The 18042-nt window shown below is 43.9% G+C and overlaps 2 protein-coding genes and 1 pseudogene across 5 annotated transcripts; 2 read left to right on the top strand and 1 right to left on the bottom strand.

The window, feature by feature from the left end:
• Nucleotides 1-468: 468 nt before the first annotated feature.
• On the bottom strand, nucleotides 469-3923 carry LOC148854253 (amino acid transporter AVT1I-like). Of its 2 annotated transcripts, none has more exons than XM_088941357.1 (2): nucleotides 3468-3923; nucleotides 469-1958 (listed from the first exon to the last, which is right to left on the bottom strand). In XM_088941357.1, the coding sequence occupies exon 2, from the start codon at nucleotides 1937-1939 to the stop codon at nucleotides 791-793; it is 1149 nt and encodes a 382-aa protein (XP_088797483.1). In that variant the 5' UTR covers nucleotides 1940-1958; nucleotides 3468-3923; the 3' UTR covers nucleotides 469-790. The 2 variants fall into 2 exon arrangements, with proteins under 2 accessions (XP_088797483.1, XP_088797482.1); XM_088941356.1 differs by having other exon boundaries at nucleotides 469-1920.
• Nucleotides 3924-12026: 8103 nt separating this feature from the next.
• LOC148854252 (uncharacterized) lies at nucleotides 12027-16631 on the top strand (annotated as a pseudogene). The gene is made up of 3 exons (XR_016113389.1): nucleotides 12027-12887; nucleotides 13001-15949; nucleotides 16038-16631. The product of XR_016113389.1 is annotated as an uncharacterized LOC148854252 (transcript).
• Nucleotides 14654-16631, top strand: LOC148854251 (uncharacterized). 2 transcript variants are annotated; one of them, XM_088986654.1, is made up of 2 exons: nucleotides 14654-15988; nucleotides 16099-16631. In XM_088986654.1, exon 1 carries the CDS (start codon nucleotides 14654-14656, stop codon nucleotides 15785-15787), a length of 1134 nt encoding a protein of 377 aa, XP_088842780.1. In that variant the 3' UTR covers nucleotides 15788-15988; nucleotides 16099-16631. The 2 variants fall into 2 exon arrangements, with proteins under 2 accessions (XP_088842780.1, XP_088842782.1); XM_088986656.1 differs by having other exon boundaries at nucleotides 16095-16631.
• Nucleotides 16632-18042: the final 1411 nt, after the last annotated feature.

The following is an 18042-nucleotide window of genomic DNA, read 5'->3' as shown; positions in this document are numbered from 1 at the left end:
CCATAGAAATAAAGAGGAGAATATGGAGGCTACCGTGCAATGCGCACGCATGCATGTGTGCGGTACAATGAGGCGCACTTTGCTTGCGAGGTTGACTGTTGATATTTCAACGATTATGATTCAATCAGGTGTGATCAAGAAGCACTATTTACTGTCTCACATAAGGTTTCTTTGGAGAATCTTCAACTTTGTTGGTTGCAAATTCTTGCCCAAGGAGACAGTATCTTCAGACACACCTCAAACTTCTCCTCCAAGTTTAAGTGATCACAATTTCCCAACAATTTTTTTTTTTAAAGAAAATAATAAAATAATAGAAGTTCTTCCGCAAGGCCTCGTGATTATATTCTTGGAAAGATGGCCTTGTTTTCTGGAAATATACATAAGCACGCTTGTCCCAATATCAAGCGTTTTTAAACAAAACTATCTTATATAAAGTAGGGGAAGTATACAATTTTCCCATGTTTCAGATACAAAGATCAACCCTAACGTCGACAAAATTATCGATCGGGAACAATCTGCTGGCCGGTATGCTGTCAAATAGCAGTGTTAAGAAGATTGGTTTGAATAATTTTAGAGTAGCCACTTGGATATATATAATCACCTATATATATATATCCAATCCACACCTCCCAATGTTCCATTAATTAATTAATAAAGCAATTAATTAACTATATACTAAATGTATTGTCTAGTAGTCCATACAATTTATCCCAGCTCGCACAGAATTTCTTTTGAATGGTAAAAGATGCACTCCGATCGACTGTGAGAGTGAATAGCTAGCTGAAGTTCATCATAAAGGTTGTATTATTTGCGCCAGAGATGTGTAAGTGCCAACAACCACAACTGAAATTCCAAACAACAGAATCCCCATGATAATCACTGGTTCATAGCCCAATCCCTGATTATTGCCAAAAATCTTCAAGTAACAGATGCACGGTAGTAGCATAGAAGCTATGGCACTTAGAAAAGCTCCGACTAATGCCATCAAATAGCCGAAAAAGGGAAAGACCAAGGCCACAATGACTGTGCTAATCAACAGAGTGGTCCTTATCAGGAGTCTAATGGGCCCTTTGTTGTATCGACGTGGCAAACGATTCTCAAAAGCAGCACGTATTGGTGTAATCATCAATGAGTATTTGGTTATTGGATTGATCAGAGTAGTGCATATTGCTATCCTGGAGCTAAGTTTTTCAATGGGAAGGTTTAGTGTTACCTGAGATTTTACACTTGAGCCGAACATGAGATACCCCATCACTGCCATTGATGCATAACCAATGGTAGAGATAACAAAGCAAAGCAGCAGCACCTGAGAAAACTGATGTTTGTGTTTCATGGAAGTATAGAGGGTAGGAAAGACTGGATGGGCACAGTAGCAAAAGGTGTATAAACTAACAGTGGTTGGTAATCCGGCCAAACTTACAAGTACTCCCCTTCTATGGAATCCAACCCCGTCTACTGCACCAGCCCAGGCAGTAGAGCCAATTACAATAAAAGAAGCTAAGACACCACTGGCAGAGATATAGGAAACAATGCTCAAGTCATCTAACCATACAGACGGCAATATTATAAGAGCAATGATCACAACAAAACTTTGCTTGCTTCCTCCAATTTTCAGCCCTGCAACTTCTAAGACGACCATGTCCGGTAACAGATTGTGCAAGTTGTCCCCTTCCGATATCAAGAATCCCGTGGCAACTAAATACAGCTCTAAATGCAATAAAATTGATACCACCATTCTTCCCTTGTACCCAAATGCATGCTCAGCAATGTCAGGATAAGTTTTGATACTTGAATTTAGATCCATACATCTTCGAATTAGCAACCCCGTGTACCAAGTTACAACAGAAATAATGAAAAGAAGTATCAAGCTCAACCATCCTCCCTTTGATAGTGCGTATGGAACTGATACTAACCCTACTCCTGAGAAGCCAAATAGCATGATGAATGATAATTATTTTCTGCCCATAAAAAAAAAAAAAAGAAAAGAAAACGTAGATAACTATTAATTTCCCTGAAATCAGCTACTGATTGATAACAAAGTAAGGACTACTTTTAAAAGGGAAGGCATAGGACTATTTTTAAAACAAAAGAAAGAGTACTGAGAGGGGCCACTACTGTACAAATGAGTACCATGGATTCCCAGCTACATTATGGTTAAAATACAATGTGAGCTTTTGCAAATAGATCTTGTAATACCAAAGACTGTTTGGTTAAAATATTTTATATAGATCTCATAAAATATCATAAAAGCTAGAAGACTGTCCGGTGATGTGAAGTCTTGTGTGTAGGCCAACATTTCATTTAACACGTGGGACCCACACATTTTCTAAGGTGAGACCCATATACCATAGGTGGACATATATGTGGGGCCTACGTGTATTTTACAAGGTGGGCTCGACATACCATGTATGGACATGTATGTGGGGCCCACAAACATTTTACAAGGTGAGTCACATAATACCTAATGTGGGCCCCACATATATTTTCCAAGGTGGGCCCCACTTACACATTCAAATAGTTTTTGTAGAAAGATAACCTATTTTCTCCCAAGCGTGTGTATCGTACCACACGTTTAATGAAGACAGGGCGTTGAAAGACTAAAAGCTTCATTTGAAGCTTCCTAAATGAGCCCAAATTCAGGCTTCTGACATCTTTTATGGGCTGGAGCCTTTCCCGAATAGATCTTTCTATTTTCAAATGGGAAATGCCCAAAATTCAGGCTTTCAGGCTTCTAAACAGTCTGAAGCCCGCACGGAAAGACTTGCCAAATGCGGTTATAGAGTTAAAATCTCAAAGCTTCGCTTTTTCCTAGGTAAATGCACTTACCGAGGTTAGTGCTTTAGAGGAAAGACTTATTGGGATAAGCGCATTTATTCATGTTCTTTTATTTCCCATGTAAACAAGGTAATGACCATTTAAAGCATAAAAATCCAATATTAAAATGGGCATTTTTGTCTCATTCAAGTATTTGCAAATTTTCCCCTACGTGGGAAAGTTATTTACCCACCTAGAAGACGGTGGGTAAGTGATACCTAGAAAAATAAACTTTTCCTGATTCCTACATAAATCTAAAAAAAGAATACGAGATTGATCAATGGAAATCAAAATCACATTGACCACCTTTTTCCCTCTCAAAATCCAGAAAAATAACATCCCCCAAGAGCTTCATGTTGGCCCCCCAACAGATAATGAATAGAATGAGAGGAAACAATCATATTGGAAGCTTAATGATAGAATTACAAATCTAATTACAAGGTAATGGACATCACTAAAGGTGGAATCCACTCTTGCATGATATGGTACTATAGGCATAGATAAATTATATGTATTTGGATTAATTGGTTAATATGAGGAAATAGGAAGAATTACACCCTAAGCTTGGGTGAACTTTTTCCTGTACGTACAATGCAAACCATTTCAAAGCCAAACATGCGTTAGAGTAACAATAATTGTGCAAGAAGAAGAACCTGACAAAGCGTTGAGCCCATTGAAGCAAGCCTTAAAGAAGCCAGTGGTGCCAATGCTTTTGTGGTGGTGGCTAGCGTAGATCTCTTCATCAGCTTCCTGCTTAGCCTTGATCACCTCGTTCTCTTGATGTTTCTTGTCAGGCAGGAGCGGTTTAACAAGAGAGAACCCATCACAGGGCTCAACTTCCATCTTATGAGTCATGAGAGAGAGAGAGGATTCAAATTTCAAAATGTATATACGAATATATATAAGAATATGAAAGGGGATTGAGAAGAGGTAGTGGTTTTTAGGATGAGCTAAGCCTGTTGATGGCTTTTGGTCTCCGTCTCGTGGCGTGTTGCATGGATGTGGGAGTTCTCATTAGATATCAAAGGCAACGATTAGAAGGTAGAGGATGTGGAACGTTCAGGGACCAAATTCCAAAACGAACCGACCTCCCTTGCTAATTGCCATACATCCAGCCTCCACAGTGCACACTCCATGTTGCACTAGTTGATCTCATCACTTAATACACCCCATAACTCGGAATCTGGTCAAAAACTGTCAAAAAAAGTCAATAAAAAATTGATTCGGGCGGTTGAATCATTGAACCGTCAATCTGTTTAATGGTTTTTGACCGTTTTTATTTTTTAATTAATATTTTTTTATTTTAAAAATTTTCTTGTTAAAACAAATTATCTGTTCGAACCGGACAGTCAAACTGTTGACTTGAAAACTGGTAACCAAAATGATTCCATTTCTGTGTCATTTTTTAAAACATTGTATTTAAGTTTAAGAATAATTAAATAATTTATCATCTTTTTTCTTATTTTGGATATAAAAAAGCATGCAAATAGAACCCAAAAATCCGAAAAATAAACAATGATATTTGGGTTCATTTTTCAGTAACAGAGGTCATATGTGGATGGATCTAATTCAAATAAACGCGATTGGCTGCCCTAGTTGAAATTTTGAAATGGAATTCTCATTTCAAATTAGTAAGGTTTGGTACAAGAGGTTTTTCCTTTTCTTATTTTGAAAACTAAAAGAGCAAATTACATCCATCAATCAACCAAATACGTTCTCTCCCCGTAAATGATGCGTTCAAAAAAAGGAGGAGAGATAGACCACGTAAAAACATTTATTGACATAAATGCAGGCTTCACAACTGGTACACGAAATCCTGCAATTGGTAGCAACGTGCAGGATAATTGTTTCCATGCCTCCGATAAGAGTTAATAATAATCTGCTGCGAGTCATCCTCAACTCTTTTCCGAAAGACGAATACCTGCTTTGAAAGCTTCAGTCTCGATCTGAGTGACTGACATATAGGATCCGATCTCACAATTCTTTCCATGCCAGCATGATTGGCTTGCATCAGTTGCTATCTGATAGATCTTAAACATGGACCTTATTTGTGGCAGACCAAGAGCGATGCATCTTCTTCAACCATATTCCCCACGTTCTTCTGTTGACGATTTCTCTTTCTCTCTTGCCATTTAATGAATGACAAGACAAACTTCTTGTTTTAAACAAAGATGAGTTTGTTAGGTAAACCCATAAAACTTGCAAGAGAATGGGGATGTCAATGAGTTGGGATTTTAAACGTTAAACCTACCTTGACAAATCCTATTGGATTAGATTTGGGACAACCTTGCTCAGGTTTCGGTCAACCAAATCTATTATGATTTGGATTCGGGTGAAGGCACATCCATACTGATCCCATAGACCTGAGGAGGGCGAATTTGGCCCTCCAATGATATTGTGACACATGGCACCTCAGAATAATTAGGTGACATTCGGAACCACTCAGCCAACAATTTGTCAAGTTGATGGTGTCTAACCTGGCGGCTTAGCAGCCAGGCACATGCACCGACTTGGCGACCTGCGAGACCTGCTCGTCGACAAATTCGACATGCATACCCCACGATCCTTGGAGGTTGGCCCTCATTCCGGAAGATGGTCAACGTGCATGGCAATTACCTCCAAAGATCTCAGACTAGTTAGACACGACCTCCCAGAGATCTCAGGGGCGGTACGTGATCAAGGCCTATATAAAGGCACCAACCCCAATGACAGACGGGGCGAAAAGTGGGCAAGTAAGTAAGTAAGCAAATTCTAGCTCTCATACTGTGTGATTTTTAGCTCGCAGTCTACTATGAGAGTACTGACTTAAGCATCAGAGTGACCTCGCCGGGTTAGCCACCCCGGGTCCTCTGACATTTGGTTCCTTGCAGGTCTCTAAAGAGCAACGAATCTCATCAATTCAGCTCGCCACTTGGTCAGCCCGATGCCTCGCAGGCATCCTGGCACCTCACAGGTAGCTCGACACCTCACAAGCAGCCCTGCACCTGGTCAACCCGGCGCCTTACAGGCAGCTCGCCACCTGGTCAGCCTGACACCTCACAGGTAGCCCGACACCTCACAAGCAGCTCGCCAGCTGGTCAGCATGGCACCTCATAGGCAGCTCGGCACCTCACAGGAAGCCCTGCACCTGGTCAGCCCGGCGCCTCACAAGCAGCTCGCCACCTGGACAGCCTGGCACCTCATAGGCAGCCCTACACTTGGTCAACCCGACGCCTCACAGGCAGCTCGCCACCTGGTCAGCCCAGCACCTCACAGGCAGCTCGGCACTATAGTCAGCTCGCCATCTAGCCTGCCCAGCTCGACTCAGCTCGGCGACCAAAGTTCTCCACTTCGGCCTGAGTCATCGGCCACTTGGAAGCAGACCAAATGATGAGGTACTTAGCCAAAAAATTGGCCATCAACAAAAATCGATTCTTCAATTGGCGTTGTCTGTGAGAAACACTACAAAAAGTTTTCTCACCCTCTAAAAGGTTAAGTCCTCTTCTTCCAGAAAGCTAAGTCCTCACTTTTTAGAAACTAAAGCTCTCGCTTTATAGTTTCCATTTTTTATGAACTCAAAGACTATGCAGGAAGTTGATAGCTAACAGACTAAGCAGCTCTACCAACTTTATTTCAACTCGGATAAAGCCTCATCAGTCCTCTTCGCGAGGTCCCCTCTACAAAGATGAGCTCTTCGTGGCTTCCGCGGGAGTTGGCGGCCAACAGACTACATGGACACCCTTGCTGGTCGAGCCTTCCAAGGCTCCTGTGCGAGCTGGCAACCTAAAGTCAGTAGTGCTACCCCCGTAGGTCGAGCTCCTAGTAGCTTCTTGTAGGAGTGGGTGACTGGCGTCACGAGCTGATGCAGTGCAGCCATAGCACTAAAGAACCGAACTAGCGAAGACCTCGATACCACATAAGACCCAGTTGCCTCTTCGGCATGGGCAAGATCAAGGAGAGTGGACTACGAGTCGCTCCCAGAGCCTAAGGGCTAAAATACCACATAAGACACAGTCACCTCTTTGGCATGGGCAAAATCAAGGAGAATGGACTACAAGTCGCTCCCAGAGCCTAAGGGCCAAAATACCGAACTAGCGAAGACCTCCTCACCACATAAGACCCAGTCGCCTCTTCGGTATGGGCAAAATCAAGGAGCGGACTGCGAGTCGCTCCTAGAGACTAAGGAATTGAATCAACGCTTACAAGCTCATCAAACTATTCATTCTGAGCCAAAAGGAGAAATCTACTCCCTTCACCGAGTTACTTTCAGCTCGGGAGTGGGGGGCAAATGATGATGGCGGATTTGGCGCTCCAATGACATTGTGACACATGCACCTCAGAACAACTAGGTGACACCCGGAACCACTTAGGAAACAACTCACCAAGTTGATGGTGTCCAACCTGGTGGCCTGGCAGCCTGGTACATGCACCGACCTGGTGACCTGCGAGACGTGCTCGCTGAAAAATTCGACATGCATACCCCACGATCATTGGAGGTCGGTCCTCATTCCGAAAGATGGTCAACATGCATGGCAGTTACCTCCGAGGATCTCGGACCAGTTAGACACGACATCCCGGAGATCTCGTGGGCGGTATGTGAACAAGGCCTATATAAAGGCACCAACCCCAATAGCAAGTAAGCAAATCCTAGCTCTCATACTATGTGATTTTTAGCTCGCAGTCTACTATGAGAGTACTAACTTAAGCATCGGAACGACCTCGCTAGATTAGCCACCCCAAGTCCTCTGACATTTGGTTCCTTGCAGGTCTCTAAAGAGCAACGAAGCTCATCAATTCAGCTCACCACCTTGTTAGCCCGGCGCCTCACAAGCAACTCGCCACCTGGTCAGTCTGGCACCTCACAGGTAGCCCTGCACCTAGTCAACCTGGCGCCTCACTGGCAGCTCACCACCTGTACAGCCTAGCACCTCATAGGTAGCTCGGCACCTCACAGGCAGCCCTGCACCTAGTCAGCCCGACGCCTCACAGGCAGCTCACCACCTGGTCAGCCCAACACCTCACAGGCAGTTCGGCACCTAGGCAGCTCGGCACTATAGTCAGCTCGACTTAGCTCGGCAGCCAAAGTTCTCCACTTCGGCCTGAGCCATCGGCCACTTGGAAGCAGACCAAATGACGAGATACTTAGCCAAAAAATTGTCCATCAACAAAAATCGATTCTTCACAGGCAAGAGACTGTGGATGTCAATGAATTTGTTGGGTAAACCCATAAAACTTGCAAGAGACTGGGGATGTCAATGGGTTGGGATTTTAAATGGTAAACCTACCTTGACAAATCCTATTGGATTAGATTTGGGACAACCTTGCTCAGGTTTCGGTCAACCAAATCTATTCTGATTTCGATTCGGGTGAAGGCAGACCCATACTGATCCCATAGACCCATTCGCAACACCAAGTCATAGATTGATTTCCTTTTGATTTTTTTTTTCTAATGTTAATTTGGCAGAGGTGTTGTAATGCACGTACGTTGTTGATACTTTGGTCATAGAGGTGTCAATGGATCCGTCCAAACCAAAACCAATTTAGATGAATTAGACAAACCAACAAGGCATATTAAATTGGACCAGTTTAATTTTAATGGTGCAGAGTAATTATTGGATTAGATTTGACCTAGCCCATCCATAATGAAGTTATATTAGATTGGGTTGGATTGAGCGAATGTCTGATTCATTAATAGAATATAAGAATATAGGTATCAATGGACCAGGTTTCGATTAGAATTAATATAAATTAAAACAAATTTGAATGGATTGGATGAGCCAATATCTGATTCATTAATAGTAATTTTTGTATGTATTTATACTGTACGTATTTATATTTGTAGTCTTTCCAAACTGAGCCTAAGGTTTCACATTGTAACCTTTGGGTCTGTGGCGATGCAGGCTATGTACTCCCCATAATTTTCTTCTGTTTTAGAATGATTAATAAAATTTTAAGATGGTCATCCCTCCACCTGAAGTGAAGTTTGGAGTAAAAACCAAAATATTCATAAGCCTTTGTGAAAGACATACATTACAAGTTTGAAATGTTTACAATAAAATATTCTTGAAATTTCTATATTATAAGTGATATAGTGACAATGAAAAGTTTGTAATTATTTCCTTTATTAAGAATCTTATAATATATATATATATATATATATATATATATATATATATATATATATAAGGGAAATCAGGAAATAAGATTCTTCATTGAAAATTCTCAAGTTACAAGAAACAAACAGAAGAAATTTTATATATTTTATCTGCCATCGGTTTTTGGGTCGACAGTTCAATCATCCAAAACAAAAATTATGAGCAAAAAATTACAAAACCGTTCTGACCACCGATTTTTGGGTCGATGGTTCGACCATCCGGTTCGAACGGACAACCTATTCTGACAACAAAAATTATAGGCAAAAAATTGAGTGTGTGAGGTCCATTTAGCAGTGTCATACATTTTGTCATTCGAGCGTGTGTCTCATACGACCTGAAAACGGAACCATTTTGGCCACCAAATTTCGGGTTGATGGTTCGACCATCCAGTTTGAACGGACGACCCGTTCTGACAACAAAAATGTATCTACAAAAAATTGAGTGCGTGAGGTCCATTAAGCAGTATCATATATGTTATCTCATTCGAGCGTGTGACTCATGCGACCCGAAAACAGAACCGTTCTGGCCACCGGTTTTTGGGTCGACAATTCGACAGTCCGGTTTGAACGGACGACCTATTCTAACAACAAAAATTAAAAAAAAAAAAAAAAAAACGGCCAAAAACCATTGAATGAGTCAACGGGTCAACGGTTTAATCACCCAGGTCAATGGGTTGTTGACCAGTTCAACGGTTTTTGGCCAGGGATTGGGATTGGGATAAAACAGAATTGGTTGCCTGGATGGTTCCCAATTAAAAAATAAAAATGGCCAAAAACCATTGAACGGGTCGACGGTTCAACCGCCCAGGTCAATTGGTTGTTGACCAATTCAACAGTTTTTGGCCAAGGATCAGGATTGGGGTAAAAAAGAATTGGTTTCCTGGATGGTTCCCGGGCTGAAATGTCCGTCCACCCGGGTCAACGGCTATTCAAAAACCATGGTTTTTTATGCTTTTGGATTTTCACTATTCAAAGATTTCTTCTACTATGGGCTTTATTCAAATGTGTGTGGTATGCTCTTTATTTTTTCATTTTCTGCTTTTGTTTCTTTTTTTTTTTTTTTGGTCTTCTTCTTCAAGATCCTGCAAAACGGTTAGGGTTTATCACTATTTTATTCTTCCCTTTTGTCTCTTTTTTTTTTTGTTTTCTTGTACAATGTTTTTTTTTTTTTCTTACAAGACGATTTGCTTTGTCTCTTTCTTTGATTGCATGTATGTTTAGCTTCTTTTCAAAGCAGAACTTTGGATTCAATTTTCTGATTTTTTTTCCTTGGTTGTTCCAGTTTGGTGGATTTATCGCCAATTTTTTTTTTTTTGTGTTTAAGATTACTTTGGATTTATCTTTCAAGGTTTTGGAATCCCTTACAATGTCCACCATTCCAGGTCGACGGTTTGACCATCCGATTCAAACGGATAACTCGTTCTGACAACAAAAATTAAAAAATAATTAAAAATAAAAAATAGCTAAAAACCGTTGAACGGGTCAACCGCCCTGGTCAACAAGTCGTTGATTAATTCAACAATTTTTTGCCAAGGACCAAGTTTGGGGTAAAACGGAACTGGTTGCCTGGATGGTTCCCGGGCCAAATAGTCCTATCGTCCGGGTCAACTAGGAGTTCTCAATGTGAAACAAATGACAACTATAAAGTAGAACTCAAAATTATCACTTTATAATCGTGTTCTTTTATATAAGATGCTTTGCTGAACAAGATTTAAAAAACAAACACATGATGTTTTCATTTAAGTCTTTATATATGAATTTCAAGACTTAAATACTTATAATTATAAATTTTTATTAAAAAATTATTTTTTTTAATATAACAAATAATTAAATACTAATAAAAGTATTGTTCATATATTGAGTTGGATTGAGTCGGAATTAGGTCCTCGGTGCCGTAATGCCGTATGACGGGTTCTTTACCAAAAATAGAAGTATTGTTCATTTGTTGGGTTGGGTTCAGTTGGAATTTGGGTTGGGATTCTAACTTCACAACTGTTGATCACATTAGGCCACAAAAGATGTTGCCGATGTGAGGCTAGAGTCTTTTGGCTAAGAAACTTATGTTTAGCACTTAGTAAGATTTAAAATTTTACAACATGTCGATCAATATAGGTTAATAGAGGGAGAGCGTCATTGACCTTAATCATAGGTAACGGAGTGAACACATCAAGGGAATAATTGACCGGGGCCAAAAAAACTAATGAAGAGTAAACACACCAATATACGTACAGCGGTTTCGTTGTATTGCCTTTGTTTATAACTCATCTTGTCCCTGGACAGATCCGGTCTCTCCTAAAAGAACCCTTATGTTCAATAAAATGTGTGTGAGGTCCCTGCGAATGGGTGTTGATGAAAGACTGTTGAATTAAATGATGATTTAGATATATCATAGATGCACATGAACCAATGATAATGTTTTATGACATGTGGAGTCCATCAATTTATTATTGGTGTAAAATACTATCATTAATTTCACAGCCCGCCTTTGAATAGCCAATTCATTCAACATTAGAAATGCCATGTGAGAATCATGTACATGAAGTCAGACATCAATGGTTATGGGGTATATCACCCTATGCATGGCATGAGACATTATTATTGGTCCCTAACACTGTCATCATATTTAGTTAATTTAGATTTATGAATTTTGATGAATTTTTTATTGGTTAGTGCACTATCCCAACTGATTTCTTTTTCAATTAGTCCTAGATAATACGGGGGAGTATTTTTTTAGGGTAAAATTCTCGATAATTTGATACCCGGTGTTAAATTTCTATCAATTAGAAGTCCTAAATACCCTCAGCTATTTCAATTATCGATTAAAATTACGAAAATTACCCATCATCTATTTTGACCAATGCCTGGTGTCAAGCGAATGCGCCACCGGAGAAGACGGCTTGGAAAGTTGGTCATTGACGGACTTCCCCAATTTAATTCCTACATGACCGATTCTGAGGCCAATTTTGGCCCTGAACTCATCAATGCTGAGTTATTGACCATGTTGTTTCAGGATTTAACCGACGAAGGTATTCTTAAATCCGAAGGCAAGGCCCTCTTTGTATGCCACAGCAGCGCCGAAGAGGTGATCGTTCACAGTCCTTGGTTCTACAATGATAACGAGATATATCTCATCTCTGAATTCGATTCCCAATGCTAGAGCTCAGTTCTGGATGCAACATTTGATTTCACATTCACTTCCAGCTTTGGCTCTGGTACATTCACCGACCGCACGCTCAAGACCGGCGGAATTGCAGCTATCCAGTTGAGCAACGACCCTTCGGATGCTTTCTGGAAGCCCTCAAATTACATTGTCTACATCCGGCGATATGCATCCACAATTGTAGCAATGAAGAAAATTGGCCCCTCCGAACTATCATCTGGGAATTGGCCAAATAAGAGGCGCCTCTGTGCATTCCCTTCAGAAGCCAAGAAGGCGGCATTGGATGGACTCGAGGATGTGCTCCTGGAACCACCGCGAAGAGCTCAAGTGGAGTCGAACAAGTACTTGAAGAGGACCAAATTCCTGTCGGACTTAACAGGGGACTCACTCGAAGGGTACCCACGTCGCGTCTTCATCGATGTTGGCTTGCCGGAGAGAAACGGCGGCAGCCCTGATTGGTTTGAGAGGAATTACCCAACAAGGAATCGGGTTTCGAAATTTACAAGATAGAAACAGTCACCACGGAAGAACCGTCAACCGACACTGCAGTGCCCCAACTGGAGATGTCAGACTGGTTGAGGAAGAATGTGAAGGAAGAAGAGTACGTGGTGATGAAGGCAGAAGTAGAAGTGGTAGAGGAGTTGTTGAAGAATAAAGCCATATGTTTGGTGGATGAACTGTTGTTGGAGTGCAAACACCGAGGAATAGGCGGGAGGAAGAAGAAGAGCTGGGGGTATTTAGGACTTTTTCATCTTCTAATTAACGAAAATTTAACATCGGGTATTAAATTGTCGCAAATTGAAAGTTCGGATACTAAATTGTCACAATTTAAAATACGGGTACTAAATTGGCATTCAGCTTATCCATTGAGAATTTCCCCCTTTTTTTTATAGAACCAAAAAAGACTATACAAGACGGGAGTAACACATCCCCAGATATCAGCATCACAAATAGAAAAAAGAGGGGAAGGAAGAGAAGCTAAACTAAGATTAATGGACTCTATTGGAGCAGATAGAGCTTCGTGTGCCAGCCAATCAACGGCCTGGTTTGCCTGCCGATAGATATACCTATACGCCATACCTCTTTGAAAGTCGTCCTTTAGCTCGATGCAGTTCTTGATGATGTGTCTTATCTTCCAAGGAGTTGGGATCTTCTGCTTGAGACAAGAAATGACAAGGTTGGAACCACCTTCGATAATGATAGGATAACCTCTAAAATTCAAAGCCAAATTATGAGTTTCTCATGCCGTCCAAGTTTCTACAATGTTAATTAAAGCAATGACAAGTGATGGAGGAAGATTTGACCCGACCCCTCGGCCATGCGACACGTGGAAGCAACCGAGAGTGACCTGGCAGAAACACCAGCTCGGCACGGTAGCAAGCCCACAACCCGAGCTCTGAACTAAAGAGTCGAGCTCCCTCGAAGGAACCCGCAGCCTGAGCTCCGAACTAAAGAGAGCCGAGCTCCCTCAAAGGAACCTACAAACCGAGCTCCAAACTAAGGAGTCCCGAGCTCTCCCTTTGAGGTTTTGAGCCTTGCAAAGAGCACCAAAGGCTGAAAGCCCAAACTACCCAGTAGCACCAAGTACTGCACCACATCTCTCAGTATCACTATCAACAGCAGTTCACCCAACTACCTCTGAACCAACCATAGCTTCCACCTCGGCACCCCGCTCCGAAGCCGGTTAAGCCCTCACCTCAGGGCGGATGCCTTCACCGAGGAGAAGCCTCCCAACTTCAGAACCTTCCAAGAGCCAGGCCTCATCCCCGGGGCGAAGGGAAAGACTAACCACCCCCGCCTCACAGCTCGCCGGTGGGTCGGGAATCTCGCCAGCCAAGTCATCACCTCGGCGCTCCAAGTCTGAGCTCCCACCCATAGAGTACCGATTCAACATCCTAGCGGCAGACTACCAACAGTCCGGGCCCATCGAGCTCGGCAACACCGAGGCCAGCAATGCTAGTACCATGCCCTCTAAGCAGCAATGAAGGCGCCGGCGAATTCGCCGAACTACCACCCGCGTACTGCCCGAGCTCTGAGGTAAAAAAGAGACAAGCTCGGATGAGGTAAAAGCTGCCCCTATTCTCTCAGTCCCTTCCCCCCTCTCATCAGAACTCCTTGTAGTCCCCATGCCCAGAGATTTCAAATTCCCCTCTTTAGACAAGTATGATGGGTCCTTCGATCCCAACGACCACATCGATGCCTTCCAGTCCCAAATGCACCTGGCAAGGGAGAGTGAATCATGCATGTGCGTGGCCTTCACTACCACCTTCAGGGGGTGGCCCGCACCGGGTACAGGAACCTGGCCCCTGGGTCAATAAGAAGCTAGACCCAATTCATACAGGTCTTCACCGCGCACTTCGTTACCAGCAAGCGGTGCCCTAGAACCGAGGAGAGCATCTTCGGAGTAGTCCAGAGAGAAGGAGAGTCCATCCGAGGCTATATCAAGCAGTTCAGTGATGCATGCTTGTAGATACCACGATAGGACCCCCACGGTGCAGCTCGCGGCAGCCAAGAGATGAGTGACACACAAGGAGTTAAAGTGGCACATGGTAGTTAGCCAGCCTGCGACCATGGCTGAATTCCTCAAGCTCACAGACAAATTCATGAGAATAGAGGAGGAAATCAACCAAAGGACTGAAAGCGGGATCGAGAAAAGGAAGAGGGAAGGCGAGCCCTCCAACCCAGATGACAGAAGAAGGAAAGACCCAGCTCGAGAGACGAAGTCGAGCCAGCCGTTCCAAGTTCCCTTAGCAGCTCAAACGGACTATACATCCTTAAACGCAAAACGGGTCGAGATCTTAATGACGATCAAAGACACTCCATATGTGAAGTGGCCACCTCGTCTGAAGGAAAACCCGAACGAGAGGAATAAAAACTTATACTGTAGCTTCCATAGGGACCACGGTCATAGCACCGAGCATTGTAATAATCTCTACGACGAGATAGAGGAACTCATCCGTCGCGAATATCTACGAAATTTTGTACAGCACAATAATAATAATAATAATAGCAATAAGCCAGGTCGGCAGGGAGAGCACAACAAAGAAGCTCCCGAGTCCAGCAGCCAGCCAGCAGAACCACAGAAGCAGCCCCTGGAGGAAAGACCAGCTTGGGGAACGATCCACGTGATCGTTGGAGGGTCGATCGTGGCAGAGTGCACCTCGGCGGCAGCTCGCGCGTCAACCCAGGAAGCTGCCAGAGAAGAACGAAATCCGCCAAAGTGGCCTAGGATGAAAGACCCTATATTCTTCACCGAAGACGATGCACGCGGGGTCCACTACCCCCACGATGACACACTTGTCATAAAGATGAAGATCAACAACTTCGAAGTCCGACGGGTACTCATTGACTCCGGTAGTTCGACAGACATCCTCTTTAAAGCGGCCTTCGACAAGCTTTGGTTCCAAGAGAGTGACTTAAAGCTCGCGAACACCCCGATGGATGGCTTCAGCGAGCAAGAGGTCAGACCCCTGGGAAAGGTCATAGTACCTATGGAAGTCTACACGTGGCCTAGCACGGTAAGACTCAGTCACGATTTTCTGGTGGTCGCGACCCCCTCCCCCTACAACGCCATAGTAGGTCGGCTGATCACCCACGCTTTAAAAGCTGTGGTGTCCACTTACTATTTGGCCATGAAGTTCCCAACGGACTTCGGCATCGGGGTAGTGCGGGGTGACTAGTTCGAGTCCCGCAAGTGCTATGTTGCCGCCCTCAAGGGAAAGGCCAAGATAACTAGCGACCTTGAACTGGAGTGACCTACGGAACAGGAGGAGCAAGCTGCACCAAGAGAGGAAACTATTCCCATTTCTGTCTTGGCAGAGGACCCCGCCAGACTACTTCAGGTAGGAGCATCCCTTTAAGAACCCCTGCGATCCGAACAGGTACGCTTCTTACTTGGTAACTTAGACATTTTCACTTGGCCCATGGCAGAAACACCCAGCATAGACCCTATGCTCAAAACTCACAAGCTCAATATTGACCTTGTAGTTAGACCCGTTAGACAAAAGAAACGCAACTTAACCCCAGAACGTTGGAGGGCGATCGAAGAGGAGGTCGAGAAGCTCCTCGCAGCAGACTTCATAAGGGAAGTTCATTACCCGAGCTGGGCAGCCAACCAAGTTCTGGTAAAAAAGGCAAACGGCAAGTGGCGCATGTGCGTCGACTACACCGACCTGAACCGAGCTTGCCTGAAAGATTGCTTCCCCCTCCCCAGGATTGACCGCCTAGTGGATGCGACCTTGGGACATGAGTTGCTAAGCTTCCTGGATGCCTACTCAGGCTACAACCAAATCAGGATGGACCCGTCCGACGAGGAAAAAACCACCTTCATAACCGAGTTTGGCCTGTACTACTACAAGGTCATGCCCTTTGGACTGAAAAATGCTAGGGCGACCTTCCAAAGACTCGTGAATAAGTTGTTTTAGCCCTTAATTGGCACGAAGATAGAATGTTATGTAGACGACATGGTCGTCAAGACACAATTTTCGCATGAATTAATACAAGACTTGCACTCTGTCTTCCAAATTCTGCATCAATTTAGCATGAAACTAAACCCAAACAAGTGTGTCTTCGGTGTCACCTTGGGTAAGTTCCTAGGGTACATCGTCAACTGGTGCGGTATTGAGGCTAACCCGGACAAAACAAAGGCCATCCTAGATATGAGACCACCCCGAAAAGTAAAAGAGGTTCAGAGGCTAAATGGTACGATAGCCGCCCTAAGTCGCTTCATGTCTAAATCAGTAGACCGTTGCCTGCCCTTCTTCGAGGCAATAAAAGGGAAAAGGTTCGAGTGGAACCCGAACTGCCAGCTCGCATTTGATGAGCTCAAGAAATACCTCACCAGTATCCCAGTGTTGACCCGGCCCGAAGAGGGTGATGTTTTAGAACGGTACCTTTCGGCAAACGATGAAGTGGTCAGTTCGGTACTAATAAAGGAAGCAGATCGGATCCAACGACCCATCTACTATGTTAGTAAGATATTGTAGGGAGCAGAAACAAGATATCCAAAGATAGAAAAGTTGGCCTATGCGCTGGTCATTGCGGCCCGTAAACTCCGCCTGTATTTCCAAGCTCATACCATCACCGTCCTCACCGACAAACCCCTGAGGCAAGTATTACTCAAGCCCAAGGTCTCTGGACGACTGACAAAGTGGGCCATCAAACTCAGTGAGTACGACCTCCAGTACAAGCCCCAGACCGCCAACAAAGCTCAAACCTTGGCGGATTTCATTGCAGAATGCACGTTTTGTTCTGAGGACCTTGGCCCAGTTGAGCATAGGGCTCCCAGCTCGGGTGAGCTCAGTTTTCCCAGGTCGGCTGAGTCTGAGCCCCTTGAGGTCGCACCCAGTTCGGTATCTCTCCTGGTTAGGCCAAGCGCGAACTAGGATGAAGAGCCCTAGATCCTTCACGTAGATGGCTCCTCAAACCAGCAAGGCAGCGGAGCCGGTGTAGTTCTCCGTGGTCCGAGTGGCATGAAACTAGAGTACGCACTGCGCTTTGAGTTCGCGGCATCCAACAATGAGGCGGAATACGAGGCATTGATAGTAGGGCTAGCTCTGGTGCAAGAGGTGAAGGCAAAACACATAGTTATCTACAGTGATTCCCAGCCCGTGGTCAACCAAGTTACAGGGGAATATGAAGCCCACGAGCCGGCTATGATCGCCTACTTGGCAAAGGTAAGAGAGGCATTGCTTAGCTTCTAGTCACACTTCATCAAGCAAATCCCGAGGTTAGAGAACACTGAGGCCGATGCCCTGTCCCGGCTAGCCAGCACTAGTGACAACACCATGAGAACTGTGTATATAGTGGAGTTACCTCGGCCAAGCATTCTCCAGGGGGCAGAGGAGGTCGCCCCTGTCACCCAAGCAGAACTGAGCTGGATTGATCCACACGCGAGCTTCCTGCTACATGGAACCCTCCCCACGGAACGCAACGC

Source organism: Nelumbo lutea, chromosome 4 (assembly GCF_056320005.1).
Source record: "Nelumbo lutea isolate HS-2025 chromosome 4, American lotus-T2T, whole genome shotgun sequence".
NCBI classification, from domain to species: domain Eukaryota; kingdom Viridiplantae; phylum Streptophyta; class Magnoliopsida; order Proteales; family Nelumbonaceae; genus Nelumbo; species Nelumbo lutea.
Note: the sequence above shows the minus strand (reverse complement) of the source record. Positions and strands in the feature narration are given on the sequence as shown.

Excerpts from the sequence above, each read along its gene's own strand:
- LOC148854253 (XM_088941356.1), bottom strand. The coding sequence starts at position 3,669 with ATGACTCATAAGATGGAAGTTGAGCCCTGTGATGGGTTCTCTCTTGTT. Across the intron at positions 1,921-3,467 it reads TGGGCTCAACGCTTTGTCAG|GAGTAGGGTTAGTATCAGTT; the intron begins GTTCTTCTTCTT and ends TTGGCTTCTCAG.
- LOC148854251 (XM_088986654.1), top strand. The coding sequence starts at position 14,654 with ATGGTAGTTAGCCAGCCTGCGACCATGGCTGAATTCCTCAAGCTCACA.